The sequence below is a fragment of the Mobula hypostoma genome, chromosome 28 (assembly GCF_963921235.1).
Source record: "Mobula hypostoma chromosome 28, sMobHyp1.1, whole genome shotgun sequence".
Taxonomy (NCBI): domain Eukaryota; kingdom Metazoa; phylum Chordata; class Chondrichthyes; order Myliobatiformes; family Myliobatidae; genus Mobula; species Mobula hypostoma.
The window spans coordinates 29,749,179-29,764,505 of record NC_086124.1 but is presented as its reverse complement, the minus strand read 5'-3'; the positions used below and the strand labels follow the sequence as shown (position 1 = coordinate 29,764,505).

General features: G+C 45.5%; 1 protein-coding gene across 4 annotated transcripts in view; it reads left to right on the top strand.

Annotated features, from left to right (window-relative positions):
• LOC134339065 (contactin-5-like) overlaps positions 1-15,327 on the top strand; it is a 103,846-nt gene that overhangs the window by 58,536 nt on the left and 29,983 nt on the right. For all 4 annotated transcript variants that reach the window (XM_063035350.1, XM_063035349.1, XM_063035348.1 and 1 more), the window contains 3 exons: positions 1,151-1,287; positions 6,463-6,592; positions 6,896-7,043. In XM_063035350.1, coding sequence (XP_062891420.1) covers positions 1,151-1,287; positions 6,463-6,592; positions 6,896-7,043 — 415 coding nt within the window. The remainder of the gene's footprint in view (positions 1-1,150; positions 1,288-6,462; positions 6,593-6,895; positions 7,044-15,327) is intronic.

Sequence of the window (15,327 nt, the reverse complement as noted above, 5' to 3'; positions counted from 1 at the left end):
CCAGCCACCCACCTTCCCCCTCAACTGGTGTCAGCTATCTCCTCACAGATTGTACCCCTTACTCCTTCTGGCTTCTGTCCCCTTCCCGTCCAGTCCTGGTGAAGAGTTTTGCCCCGAAACGTCAACTGCTTATTCCCATCCACAGATGCTGCCTGGCCCGCTGAGCTCCTCCAGCGTTTTATGTGTGTTGCTCACACTGTGTCCGGGTCAGCACTAAGGGGGAACAGCCGCAGAGACTGAGAGATGCACACGGGGGAGGGGGCAGGTGAGCTACAATGGGGTGGGCTGTGGGAGGTCACAGAGAGAGCAAGGCAACACCGAGGCCCTTAGTAGGGCAGGTCTGTTAGTGGAATCTGTCCCATGAGAGTCAACAGGACAGGCAGGCACATTATAGGAAGGATTTGGAAGCTTTAGAGAGAATGCAGAGGAGATTCACCTGGATGCTGCCTGGATTAGAGAGCACGTCTTATCAGAATAGGTCAAGTGAGCTAAGGCTTTTCTCTTTGAACAGAGGGAGAGTGAGAGGTGTCCAAGATGATAAAAAGCAAAGATCAAATGGATAGCCAGAGACCCTCTCCCAGGGCAGAAATGGCTAAAATGAGGGGGCAAAATTACAAGGTGATTGGAGAAAAGTATGGGGGGGGGGGAGCAGAGATAATTTGTACACAGAGATTGATGGGTACATGGCTGCCTGGAGTGGTGGTAGAGTCAGATATATTAGGGGCTGTTAAGAGATAGGCACACGGATGATAGAAAAATGGAGGGCTACGTGGGAGGGTTAGATTGATCTCGGAGTGCTGTGTCATGGGAGGGGCAGCGAGGAAACGGGCATTGCAGGAGGGCGCGGTGTGTATGGACTATCCAGAGGTTGGTAGCTGAGGAAATGATCCGTCCCCATGGGCTGGAAGCCGATCGTAGATGCTGATGGGATCTTGCTGTGTGCATGCTGCCTGCCATTACACGGTGTGACCAACCTGCTGAATATCCCCGCAGAGGGCAAAGGTCAGAGCAGCTCACTGGAAGCGGGGGAGGGTTCTGGGCTGTCCTCCCTTCCTCCTGTCACCCCCTTGCGTCCCCACGTTCCGCCACGACCCACTCTCAGTGCCCACAGCACAGCCCTTCTCTCAGCCTTCTGCCTCTGTCACCACAGGCCGGCCTCAGTGGACACGCCCCCTCAACGACACCACGCTGGACAGCGGGCAGGACCTGCGCTGGGAGTGTCGAGCCAGCGGGAGACCGCAGCCCGGCTATCGATGGCTGAAGAACGGCGAGAACCTCCTCTCACAGGTGGGGCTCCAGAGACACGCCACGGGGAGCAACAGGGGTCCACTCCATCGGCCGCAAAGGGGCCTGCGTTCAGACGGGGGGGGGGGGAGAGGGCCGGGCAGCGTAAATATTCCGGGCGAGGAGATTTGATAGGTCACCAAAGACTTCAGCAAATTTCTACAGATGTACTGTGGGGAGCATTCTAACTGGTTGCATCACCATCTGGTGTGGAGGGGCCGCTGCACAGAATCGGAAAAAGCTGCAGAGGGTTGTAAACTCAGCCAGCTCCACCATTGGCATTAGCTTCCCCAGCACTGAGGACACCTTCAAAAGGTGGGGCCTCAAGAAAGTGGCATCCATCATGAAGGACACTCATCACCCAGATCATGCCCTCTTCTCATTCCTACCATCAGGGAGGAGGTACAGGAGCCTGAAGACACACACTCAGAGGTTTAGGATTGGCTTCTTCCCTTCTGCCAACAGATTTCTGAATGGCTCATGACCACTATCTCACTATTCTGCTCTATTTTTGCATTACTCACTTGTTTTTGATATATTTCTTATTGTCAGAGAGTCATGGAATACTGTAGCACAGAAGCAGGCCCTTCAGTCCATCTAGTTTGTGCCTAGCAATTAATCTGCCTCATCCCATCGACCTGCAGTCTTAGCCTTCCATACCCCTCCTATCAAAATCAGAATCAGAATCCTTTATTATCGCCAAGTATATGGACACATACAGGGAAATTGATGCCGGTTTCCCTGAGCTCTCGCTGTACAGAATCAAAAAGCAAACAAAACAATAGTGCAAATAATCGTGAACTATATACAGTGAGGTATACCTGTGTATGTACAGGTGGACTTGGTTTATAATAGACTAAAATTCAAGTGTGCATTAGACTGATGGCATACGGAAAGAAACTCTCCAAATTTCCCTTAAATGTTGAAATCAAACCTGCACTTAGGATTGTTCCACACTCCCTCTCTCTCTCAGTGAAGAAATTCCCCCTCTTATTCTCCTTAAACATTTCACTTTTCACCCTTAACTCATAACCTTTAATTTTAGTCACACCCAGACTCAGTGGAAAAAGCCAGCTTACATTTACCCTAACTATACCCCTCACAATGTTGTATACCTCTATCCAATCTCCCCTCAATCTTCTACATTCTAGGGAACTCAGTCCTTAACTTGTTCAACCATTCCCTGGAACTCAGGTCCTCAAGTCCCAGCAAAATCCTTGTAAATTTTCTTTGCACTCTTTCAATCTTATTGATATCTTTCCTGTAGGTAAGTGACCACACATTACTCCAAATTAGGTCTCACCAATATCAATTTCAACACAAGATCCCAACTCCCATTCTCAGTGTATTGATTTCTGAAAGCCAATGTGCCAAAAGCTTTCTTTATGACCCTATCAACCAATGATGCCACTTTCAAGGAGTTATACTTTACCTTATACTTTATTGTCGCCAAACAATTGATACTAGAACGTACAATCATCACAGCGATATTTGATTCTGCGCTTCCCGCTCCCTGGATTACAAATCGATAGTAAATATGAAAAATTTAAATTATAAATCATAAATAGAAAATAGAAAAATAGAAAGTAAGGTAGTGCAAAAACACCGAGAGGCAGGTCCGGATATTTGGAGGGTACGGCCCTGATCCGGGTCAGGATCCATTCAGCAGTCTTATCACAGTTGGAAAGAAGCTGTTCCCAAATCTGGCCGTACGAGTCTTCAAGCTCCTGAACCTTCTCCCGGAGGGAAGAGGGACGCCAAGTGTGTTGGCTGGGTGGGTCGTGTCCTTGATTATCCTGGCAGCACTGCTCCGACAGCGTGCAGTGTGAAGTGAGTCCACGGACGGAAGACTGTTTTGTGTGATGTGCTGCGCCGTGTTCATGATTTCCTGCAGCTTCTTCCGGTCTTGGACAGGACAACTTCCATACCAGGTTATGGACCTGTATTCCCAGATCCCGTTGCTCTATCGCATTCCTCGGTGCCAATCAGTGTGTCTGACCTACTCTGGTTGGTCCTCCTAAAGTCCAACACTTTGTGTGCATTAAACTCCATCTATCATTTTTCTGCCCCTTTTCCCCTGCTGGTCCAGATCCCGTTGCAAGCTTTGATAGTCCTACACTCCCAATCTTGGTGTCACCCACAAATCTGTTGATCCAGTTTACCACATTATCATCCAGGTCGTTGATAGAGAGGACAAACAACAATGAACCCAGCATTAATCCCTGTGGCACCCCACTAGTCACAGGCCTTTAGTCAGAGAGGCAACCATATACCACCACTCTGGCTTCTGCGGCAAAACCAATGTATAATCCAATTTACTACCTCATCATGACCAGCCTCCCATGTGGGACCTTGTCAAACCCCTTGCTCAAGCCCATGTGGACAACATCCATGGCCTTGCCTTCATCAACTTTCCTGGTAACTCCCTGGAAAACTCTACAGGATTGGTTAGATATGACCTATAGTAACATAGTAATTTTTAAATGCCTTGCACTGTACCGCTGCTGCAAAACGTTAAATTCCACGACATCCATCAGTGATAATCGATCTGATTCTGATTCTGGAAGTTTTGCAGGAGACGCCAACCTTGGTGGTGAGGTGGACAGGGAAGACAGCATGGAAGCAGTTTCTTTCATCCCAACGAGCCTGCTCTGCCCAATTATACACTTAAGGCCAATTAACCTACCGTCCCGCATGCTTTTGGGATTTGGGAGGAAACCAGAGCACCCAGAGGAAACCCATGCAGTACCAATGGACAGAGGGGGTAGCAGGAGGTGGATTTGTCCTGTTGCTGGGTTTTGACCCAAAACACAGTCTTTTTCCCATCCACGGATGCTGCTGCTTGACTCGATGAGTTCCTCCTACAGATTGTGTGTCACTTCAGGTGTAAAGTGACTCATTTTGGGAAGTTATACCAAGGCAGGACTTACACAATGAATGACGGCACCCTGGGGACTGCTGTAGAACAGATCAGTTGGGGTTACAAACACATCGTTCCTTCAACTGGCAAAATCAAAGCTCAAAGACAATTTATTATCAAAGTACATACTGCATATGTCACCATATACTACCTTGAGATTAATTTTCTTGCTGGCTTTACAGGAAAATAAAGGAATACAGTAGAATTTGTGAAAATCTCCACATAAACAAAGACTGACAGATAACTAATATGCAGAAGAAGGCAAATAGTGCAAATAAAACATAAAGAACTCTGAGAACATGAGTTGTAGGGTGCTTGACCGTTTTAGGCCATGGAGTCAGTTCAGAGTTGTGGAGAGTGAAGTTATCCACACTGGTTCAGGAGCCTGATGGTTGAAGGGTTATAGCTGTTCCTGAACCTAGTGGTGTGGGGCCAAAGGCTCCTGGACCTCCTGCCCAATGGAATTAGTGAGACTATGACATGGTGGAGGTCCCTAACGATGGATGCTGCTTTCTTGTGGCAGGGTTCCAAGTGCCCAAGGATGGGAAGGGTGTTTCCTGTGATGGACTGGGCTGTATCCATCTCTTTCTTTATACTTCGTACTTTATTGTCGCCAAACAATTGATACTAGAACATATAATCATCACAGCCATATCTGATTCTGCGCTTCCCGCTCCCTGGATTACAAATTGATAACAAATATTAAAAATTTAAATTATAAATCATAAATAGAAAATAGAAAATGGAAAGTAAGGTAGTGCAAAAAAACCGAGAGGCAGGTCTGGATATTTGGAGGGTACGGCCCAGATCCAGGTCAGGATCCGTTCAGCAATCTTATCACAGTTGGAAAGAAGCTGTTCCCAAATCTGGCCGTACGAGTCTTCAAGCTCCTGAGCCTTCTCTCGGAGGGAAGAGGGACGAAAAGTGTGTTGGCTGGGTGGGTCGTGTCCTTGATTATCCTGGCAGCACTGCTCCGACAGCGTGCGGTGTGAAGTGAGTCCAAGGACGGAAGATTGGTTTGTGTGATGTGCTGTGCCGTGTTCATGATCTTCTGCAGCTTCTTCCGGTCTTGGACAGGACAACTTCCATACCAGGTTTTGATGCACCCTAGAAGAATGCTTTCTACTGTGCATCTCTAAAAAATTAGTTGGGGTTTATAGTCCTTTCTGTCCCTGAGCATTGGTGTCTCCATACCAGCCCATGGCGCAACCAGTCAGGAAGCTTTCCACTGTGCATCTGTAAACGTTGGTCAAAGTTTAAGGTGACCTGTCAAATCTATGGAAACTTCTAAGGAATTAGAGGTCATGTCATGCCATCATTGAGAGGGCATTTACGTGCTGGTCCCAGGACTGATCCTATGATATGATAATGCCGAGGTACTGAACCTTCTTCACCAACCTCCCATAGTTGCTGACCCTCTTCATCTCCGGTTCCCTAATCTGGACTGGCTCGTGGACCTCCAGATTCCTCTTGTGGTCAATAGTCAGGTAGATCCAGAGACGCAGAAGGCATTTGGCACACTGGCTTTCGTGAATTGGGACGTCATGTTACAGATGTACAGACTTAGGAGCACGGTGTGCAGTTTGGCCACTCTAGGGAAGAGGTCATTAAAAAGAAAATATTTTGCCGGGTCTAGAAGGCTTGAGTTATATGGAGAGACTGGAAATACTGGGACTGGTTATCCTGAAGCATTGGAGGCTGATGTGAAACTTAATGGAGGTTTATAAAATCGTGTGAACTGCAGATAAGGCGATGGTCACAGTCTTTTCCCCAGAGTTTGACAGTGGAGAACACAGGTTTAAGTTGAAAGGCAGGAGATTTAAAACGGACCTGAGGGGCAACTTTTTCGCATAGAGGGAGGTGGGTTTATGGAACAAGCTGCTAAAACAGGTGGTAGAGGCCAGTGCAATTACATGTCCTTGAATACGAAAGATGAGACAGAAATGGGCTAAAAACAAGGCAAATGGGACTAGTTCATGAAGGAAAATTGTACAGCACAGAGAAGGGTCTTCTGTGTGTGTGAGATGGGAACAAAAGAGATTGGCCAGGGGTGGGTATAAAGTTCCCCAGAAGGAGGCTCATGATTGCTGCCCTCAGCGTGCCTGGCACTGAATACTTCTCACCAGGAGCGTGGAGACTTGGGCGGTGGGGGGCGGGGTCGGGGCAACTCTGAGACTAGCTGGCCACCCCTGGCTCAACTGCATGTCAAAACGCTAGGATCAGGGTCAAGGGTCACACTTCTACGTGTTTCCCTGCAGAACAGAGCGGTGGTGCGGAACGGCCTGCTGACCATCGCCCGCGTCAACAGGTCCGACGCGGGCATGTACCAGTGCGTGGCGGAGAACAGACACGGGAAGTTGTACTCCAACGCTGAACTCCGCATCCTGGGTAAGGTGAGAGGCTGGTGCGGCAAGAACAAACTCACCACTAAATAGCCATGAGGCAGCAATGCCTATAGAGCACGCCGTGTGTGTGTGTGTTTGTGTGTGTGTGTGTGTGTGTGGGTGTGGGTGTGTCTGTGGGGGAACGTTCCCCCAGTGAGGTCAGTGTGTGTGTGTGTAGGACTGTCCCCAGTGAGGGACTAAGTGTGTGTGTAGGACTGTCCCTAGTGAAGGCCAGCATGTGTGGGGGGGCCCCACCCCAGAGAGTTTGGCACCCAACGCCATTCACATTTCCCACGTTTGTTCACAGCCTCCGCTCCAAGCTTTGAGCTGCATCCACTGCCGAGAGAGATCGTCGTCTGTGTCGGACAGGAGCTGGTCATTGAGTGCAAACCGCAGTCCTCTCCCAAGGCGGCTCTCAGCTGGAGGAAGGGTACAAGGCCCCTGGCCAATGCAAGGTAACGGGCTGAGACATTCTCAACACTGATAATCTTGGACCGGGACAGACTGCTTTCTGGCAAAGGTGTACTTGGTAAATGGGAGACCTTCAAAAGTGAACCGAGTTTGTATGTGCCTGTCAGAATAAAAGGTAAGGATAACAGGCTTAGGGAACTTTGGTTTTCAAGAAATATTGAGGCCTTGGTTAAGAAACAAAGGCGATGCATAGCAGGTATAGGCAGGTAGGAATAAGTGAGGTACTTGAGTGTAAGAGGAAAGAAAGAAATCAAGGTGAAGGAGAATCCTAAGAGTTTCTACAGATATATTACGAGCAAAAGGATAGCAAGAGACAAAGTTGGTCCTCTAGAAGATCAGATTGGTTATCTATGTGTGGAGCCAAAAGTAATGGGGGATTTTTCTACATCTGTATTTACCTGAGAGATGGACACAGAGTCTATGAAAGTGAGGCAAAGTAAGGCAGATAAATCCTCAGGGCCTGACAAAATGTTTCCTCGGATCCTGTGGGAGGCAAGTGCAGAAACTGCAGGGGCCTAGCATCCTTACCCACAGGTGATGTGCCAGAGGATTGGACGATAGGTAATGTTGTTCTGCTGTTTAAGAAGGGCTCTAAGACTAAACCAGGAAATTATAGGCTAGTGAGCCTGATCTCAGTAGAGGAAAAGTTATTCAAAGGCATTCTAAGGAACCAGAGATATAAGTTTTTAACTAGGGATTCTCAACATGGCTTTGTGCATGGTAAGTTGTGTCTAATCAATCTTATTGAGTTTTTGTGAAAGTTGATGAACGCAAGGGAGTAGATGGACTTTAGCAAGATATTTGACAAGTTTCCCGAATGGGAGGTTGGTCAGGAAGGTTCAGTTGCTCAGCATTCAGGATGAGGTAGTAAATTGGATTAGACATTGGCTTTGTGGGAGAAGTCAGAGAGTGATAGGAGATGGTTGCCTCTCTGTGCCTTAGGAATTGGTGCTAGGTCTGTTGTTGTTTATCAGCTATATCAATGTAGTAAACTGGATCAGCAAATCTGCAGATGACACCAGGACTGGGAGTGTAGTGGACAGTGAGGAAAGACTATCAAAGCTTGCAGTGGGTTCTGGAAAACTGGGCTGAAAAATGGCAGATGGAAATTAATGCCAATAAATGTGAGGTGTTGCACTTTGGGAGGACGATAGGGTAGGTCTTACACAGCAAACAGTAAGGCACTGAGAAGTGCAGTAGAACAAAGGGATCTGGGATCTGGAACAGCTTCTTTCCAACTGTGATAAGACTGCTGAACGGATCCTGACCCGGATCCGGGCCTTACCCTCCAAATATCCGGACCTGCCGCTCGGTTTTTTTGCACTACCTTACTTTCCATTTTTCTAGTTATGATTTATAATTTTAATTTTAATATTTACTAATTTTTACTATTTTAAATATTTTTAATATTTAATATTTGTAATCCAGGGAGTGGGAAGCTCAGAATCAAATATCGCTGTGATGATTGTACGTTCTAGTACCAATTGTTTGGAGAAAATAAAGTATAAAGTATAAGTATTCAGGTCCATAATTCATTGATAATGCGGTCATAGGTACAGAGGGTTGTAAAGAAAGCTTTTGACACATTGGCCCTTATAAATCCATGGATTTGGGATGCTATGTTGAAAGTGTGCAAGACATTGGTGAGGACTAATTTGGAGCATCGTGTGCAGTTGTAATTACCTACCGTCAGGAAAGATGTAAATAAGATTGAAAGAGTGCAGAGTAAATTTACAAGGATGTTGCTGGGTCTGGAGTACCTGAGTTATATGGAAAAGTTGAATAGGTTAGGACTTTATTCTCTGGAATGTAGAAGACTGAGGGAGATTTGATAGAGGGATACAAAATTATGAGGGGTCTAATAGAGTAAATACAAACAGGCTTTTCCCATTGAGATCGGGTGAGACTATGAGTAGAGGTTAAGGGTGAAAGGCAAAATGTTCAAGGGGATCATGAGAGAGAACTTCTTTACTCAGAGGGGTGGAGAGAGTGTGGAACAAGCTGTCAGTGGAAGTGGTGGATGTTGGTTCAATTTAAACATAAGTAAAGTTTGGAGAATTCCTACTCCATTAGTATGGGATGTTCCACAAGAATAAATTAGTGTTTTATTTCTATTCTGACATGTTCCAGGCACCTATCCAATGACCTTCGCTAATTCCCATGATGTTAATCTTTAGTCTTTCCATTTCATTTATCACATTGTCCAATCTTCCTGCTTGATATAGGGTTCGTAAGGCAATAAATAAGATGAAGAAAGGAAAGGCAGCGGGTCCTGATGAATTAGTAATAGAACAAATTATTGCCCTCGGAGATTATGGAATTGAAAAACTTACTGATTTAATCAATGACATTTATGAGACTGGAATAATACCAAAAGAGATGAAAAAAATCAGTATTTATCACTAAGAAACCTGGAGCAATAGAATGTGAATCATATAGGACCAGAAGTTTAATGAGTCATATCACCAAGATACTTCTAAGAATTTTGATGACAAGAGCTAAAAGTAAGATACAAGCTGAAATAGGTAAAGAACAATGTGGTTTTGTGAAAGACAAAGGTACAAGAAACGCAATATTGATGATAAGGATACTATCAGAACGAGCTATTCAAGTGCAAAAAGATTTGTTTGTTCGTTTTATTGACTACACAAAAGCATTTGATAAAGTGAAGCACAATAAGTTATTTGAAATATTACAGAAAACTCTAGATCTAGATTCGAAAGACCTCCGCCTAATCAGAAATCTGTACTGGGAACAAACTGCCGCTGTAAGAATAGATGGAGAAGTGAGTCAGTTTATGAAAATCAAGAGAGGTGTTAGACAAGGGTGTGTTTTCTCCCCTGATTTATTTAATGTGTACAGTGAAACAATATTACAAAAAATAAGAGACATCTTGGGAATCAAAGCAGGCGGTGAAAACATCAATAATTTCAGATATGCGGATGACACTGTGTTAATTGCAAGTACGGAGGAAGAACTTCAAAACTTAATTGATATAGTTGTTGAAGAAAGTGCAAAATGGGTCATCTATCAATTGCAAAAAGACAGAATGTGTGGTGATATCCAAAAAGAAGGAGAGTCCTATCTGTAGGCTGAGAATAAATGGGGAAGACATAAAACAAGTACAGAACTTTTGCTACTTAGGAAGCTGGGTGACATCAGATGGCAGGTGCGACATGAACATCAAAAGAAGAACAGGGATGGCAAAAGACACCTTTACAAGAATGAAGAGTATACTGACCAATACTAAACTAGGCATGACAACCCGCCTCAGAGTACTGAAATATTACATTTATCCTGCATGACACTAAGGGGCAGAAAATGCTGGTGCGAGTTGTGTACAAACCACCTAACAGTAGTGTTGAGGTTGGGGATGGCATTAAACAGGAAATTAGAAATGCGTGCAATAAAGGCACAGCAATTATAATGGGTGACTTCAATCTACATATAGATCGGGTGAACCAAATTGGTAAGGGTGCTGAGGAAGAGGATTTCTTGGAATGTATGCGGGATGGTTTTCTGAACCAACATGTCGAGGAACCAACTAGAGAGCAGACCATTCTAGACCAGGTATTTAGCAGTGAGGAAGGGTTAGTTCTCAATCTTGTTGTGCGAGGCCCCTTGGGTAAGAGTGACCATAACATGGTGGAATTCTTCATTAAGATGGAGAGTGACATAGTTAATTCAGGAACAAAGGTTCTGGATTTAAAGAAGGGTAACTTTGAAGGTATGAGACGTGAATTAGCTAAGATAGACTGGCAAATGATACTTAAAGGGTTGACAGTGGATATGCAATGGCAAGGACTTAAAGATCTCATGGATGAACTACAACAATTGTTCATCCTGTTTGGCAAAAGAATAAACCAGGGAAGGCAGTGCACCCGTGGCTGACAAGGGAAATTAGGGATAGTATCAATTCCAAAGAAGAAACATACAAATTAGCCAGAAAAAGCGGCACACCTGAGGACTGGGAGAAATTCAGAGTCCAGCAGAGGAGGACAAAGGGCTTAATTAGGAAAGGGAAAAAAGATTATGAGAGAAAGCTGGCAGGGAACATAAAAACTGACTGTAAAAGCTTTTATAGATACGTGAAAAGAAAAAGATTGGTTAAGACAAATGTAGGTCCCCTACAGTCAGAAACAGGTGAATTGATCATGAGGAACAAGGACATGGCAGACCAATTGTAACTACTTTGGTTCTGTCTTCACGAAGGAGGACATAAATAATCTTCCGGAAATAGTAGGGGACAGAGGGTCTAGTGAGATGGAGGAACTGAGGGAAATACATGTTAGTAGGGAAGTGGTGTTAGGTAAATTGAAGGGATTAAAGTGCTTAAGGAAGTAGCCCAAGAAATAGTGGATGCATTAGTGATAATTTTTCAAAACTTTTTAGATTCTGGATTAGTTCCTGAGGATTGGAGGGTGGCTAATGTAACCCCGCTTTTTAAAAAAGGAGCGAGAGAGAAACCAGGGAATGTAGACCAGTTAGCCTGACATCAGTGTTGGGGAAAATGCTAGAATCAGTTATCAAAGACATGATAACAGCACATTTGGAAAGTGGTGAAATCATCGGACAAAGTCAGCATGGATTTGTGAAAGGAAAATCATGTCTGATGAATCTCATAGAATTTTTTGAGGATGTAACTAGTAGAGTGGATAGGGGAGAACCAGTGGATGTGGTATATTTGGATTTTCAAAAGGCTTTTGACAAGATCCCACACAGGAGATTAGTGTGCAAACTTGAAGCACACGGTATTGGGGGTATGGTATTGATCTGGATAGAGAATTGGTTGGCAGACAGGAAGCAAAGAATAGGAATAAACGGGACCTTTTCAGAATGGCAGGCAGTGACTAGTGGGGTACCGCAAGGCTCAGTACTGGGACTCCAGTTGTTTACAATATATATTAATGATTTAGACGAGGGAATTAAATGTAGCATCTCCAAGTTTGTGGATGACACGAAGCTGGGTGGCAGTGTTAGCTGTGAGGAAGATGCTAAGAGGATGCAGGGTGACTTTGATAGGTTAGGTGAGTGGGCAAATTCATGGCAGATGCAATTTAATGTGGATAAATGTGAGGTTATCCACTTTGGTGGCAAGAACAGGAAAACAGATTATTATCTGAATGGTGGCCGATTAGGAAAAGGGGAAGTGCAACGAGACCTGGGAGTCATTGTACACCAGTCATTGAAAGTGGGCATGCAGGTACAGCAGGCGGTGAAAAAGGCAAATGGTATGCTAGCATTCATAGCAAGAGGATTCAAGTACAGGAGCAGGGAGCTTCTACTGCAGTTGTACAAGGCCTTGCTGAGACGACACCTGGAATATTGTGTGCAGTTTTGGTCCCTTAATCTGAGGAAAGACATTCTTTCCATAGAGGGAGTACAAAGAAGGTTCACCAGATTGATTCCTGGGATGGCAGGACTTTCATATGATGAAAGACTGGATCGACTAGGCTTATAGTGGCAAAGATTTAGAAGATTGAGGGGGGATCTTATTGAAACGTATAAAATCCTAAAGGGATTGGACAGGCTAGATGCAGGAAGATTGTTCCCGATGTTGGGGAAGTCCAGAACGAGGGGTCACAGTTTGCGGATAAAGGGGAAGCCTTTTAGGACCGAGATGAGGAAAAACTTCTTCACACAGAGAGTGGTGAATCTGTGGAATTCTCTGCCACAGGAAACAATTGAGGCCATTTCATTGGCTATATTTAAGAGGGAGTTAGATATGGTCCTTGTGGCTATGGGGATCAGGGGGTATGGAGGGAAGGCTGGTGCAGGGTTCTGAGTTGGATGATCAGCCATGATCGTACTGAATGGCGGTGCAGGCTTGAAGGGCCGAATGGCCTACTCCTGCACCTATTTTCTATGTTTCTATATTAAATCCTGCTCCATTACTATAGAGCAACTTACTGATGGATGGGATGGTTCTACAGAACTTGATGTTCACCCAGTGTGGTTAACTTCACTCACTACAACTGAACTTGTTCTTCAACCCACAGACTCTCTTTCAAGGGCTCTACATATCATGTCTTCGTTTTTACTTAGCACATTGTCAGCCTTTGTCTGTTAATGCAGTCTTTCTTAAATTCTGTTGTATTTCTTTATTTTTCTATAAATACCCGCAAGAAAATGCATCTCAAGATAGTATATGGTAACTTTGATAATAAACTGAGTTTGAACTTTGAACTCTTCCTGACCCAGCCTGTGGCCATTCGCATGTGTCCACGTGCCCTCTACTGGGGACTATTTTCAATGCCAGAGAAACCAACTCAAAGGCTCATTTCATTGTCAAAGTATGCATGTACAACTGATATTTGTCTTCTCCAGACAGCCATGAAATATAGAAAACCATGAGAGTTGTTGAAAAAAATCATCTCCTCTCCAACAGAAAAAAGAAACAAAAGCTCGCAGACCCCAAAGCCACCCCACCCCCTCCCTCACAAAAACAACAGTAACGATAACTTCAAATCCCCAGCTCCCTCCCTCGCAGAAAAGAACAGTAACAGGCTTATTATCACCGACATATATCGTACCTTGTTTTGCAGCAGCAGTTCAATAGCTCAGCGGTTCAATTTAATATCAGAGAATGTATACAATCATGAAATTCAAACTCTTCACCGACATCCTCGAAACAGAAGAAAAAAATCCCAAAGAATAAATGACAGAAAACATTAGACCCCAAAGTCCCCCTCCCCTCCCGTGCACAAACAGCAGCAAAGGCATTAACCTTTCCCTCTCCCCCGGCTCCAACCCCCATCACCCCATCATGCAAGCAATAGCAAAGCCCCCAAAGACTATGACCTAGAGTCCATCAAAAACTACTGTCCATCCCAACACTTTGACACCTCAAACAGTCTCTCTCTCCCTCCCTTCTCTCTCTCCTCCTCTCCCTCCCTTCTCTCTCTCCCCCTCTCACTCACTCTCACTAATGAGGGATCGCTCCTGTAAAAGATGAGAGGGGCCCAACAGTTCGCTGCTTTGAGGTTACAGTCTGCAGCGTTGCTTTTTCGAATTCCCCTGGCGTGAGGGCCTTCTTTCAACAGCAGCGTACCTTTGCTTTTTGACGTTACAATCTCCCATGACGCTTCAGTCGGCGACTCTGGCGAGGAATTGGGTCGTCCACAGGTACCCAGTGGAAAAGAGAAACAGAACACTCTGAAGTTACTGAGTAGGTCTTCCAGCTGACCCTGTTTCTCCCTCCACGGATGCTGCCTGGCCCGCTGAGTTTTAGATTTCTGGCATCTGTAATTTTCTTGGTTTTTGCTGGAGGTGGGGATGGGGAAGGTGGAGGGAGGGGGTTTCATGGAACAGGGAGGGGGAGGGATGTGGGGGGGAGGGCAGGGGCAGGTGGGGTGGGAGATGGGGAGGAAGGAATGAATGTAAGGAGAGGGTGAGAGAGGAAGGAGGGTGGAGGGTCAGATACAAAAAGAGGGGATGGGGAGGAAAAACAAAACAAGAGAAAGGGAGAGAAAATGATGGAGAGGAGAGGGAAAGGCAGGAGGAAAAGAGAGAGGAAGAGGGAAAGAGAGAGGAAGAGGGAAAGAGTGAGGAAGAGGGAAAGAGTGAGGAAGGGGAAGAGAGAGGAAGGGAAAGAGTGAGGAAGGGGAAGAGAGAGGAAGGGGAAGAGGGAGGGGGATGAGAGAGGGAAGGGGATGAGAGGGGTATGAGAGGGAGGGGGAGAGGAAGAAGGGAGGGGTTGAGAGAGGGAGGGGAGAGGGAGGAGGGAGGGGGAGAGGGAGGAGGGAGGGGATGAGAGAGGGAGGGGGAGAGGAAGAAGGGAGGGGTTGAGAGAGGGAGGGGGAGAGGAAGGAGGGAGGGGAAGAGGGAGAGGAAGGAGGGAGGGGAGGAGGGAGAGGAAGGTGGGTAAGGAACTGGAAAATAGAATTGATTTATTATTGTCACATGTGCTGAGATACAGTGAAAAGTTTGTATTGAGGTAGAACAAGGTAAACAATGCAGAGTTAAGTGTTACTTAAAGTCTATTTTATCATACTAAGAAATTATTCAATAGTCTTATAACAGTGGGATAGGAGCTGTCCTTGAGTCTGTTGGTACATGCTTTCAGACTTTTGTACCTTCTGCCTGATGGAAGGGGGGGTAGAGAGAATTACCAGGTGGGTGGAATCTTCGATCATGCTGGCTGCTTTAGCGAGGCAGAGAAAAGTGTGGACAGAGTTCATGGAGGGGCGGCAGGTTTCTATGCTGTGCTGAGCTGAACTGTGTCCTCTTGCAATCAACTTTGGCCAGTTCCTCTCTAATGCCTCTGTA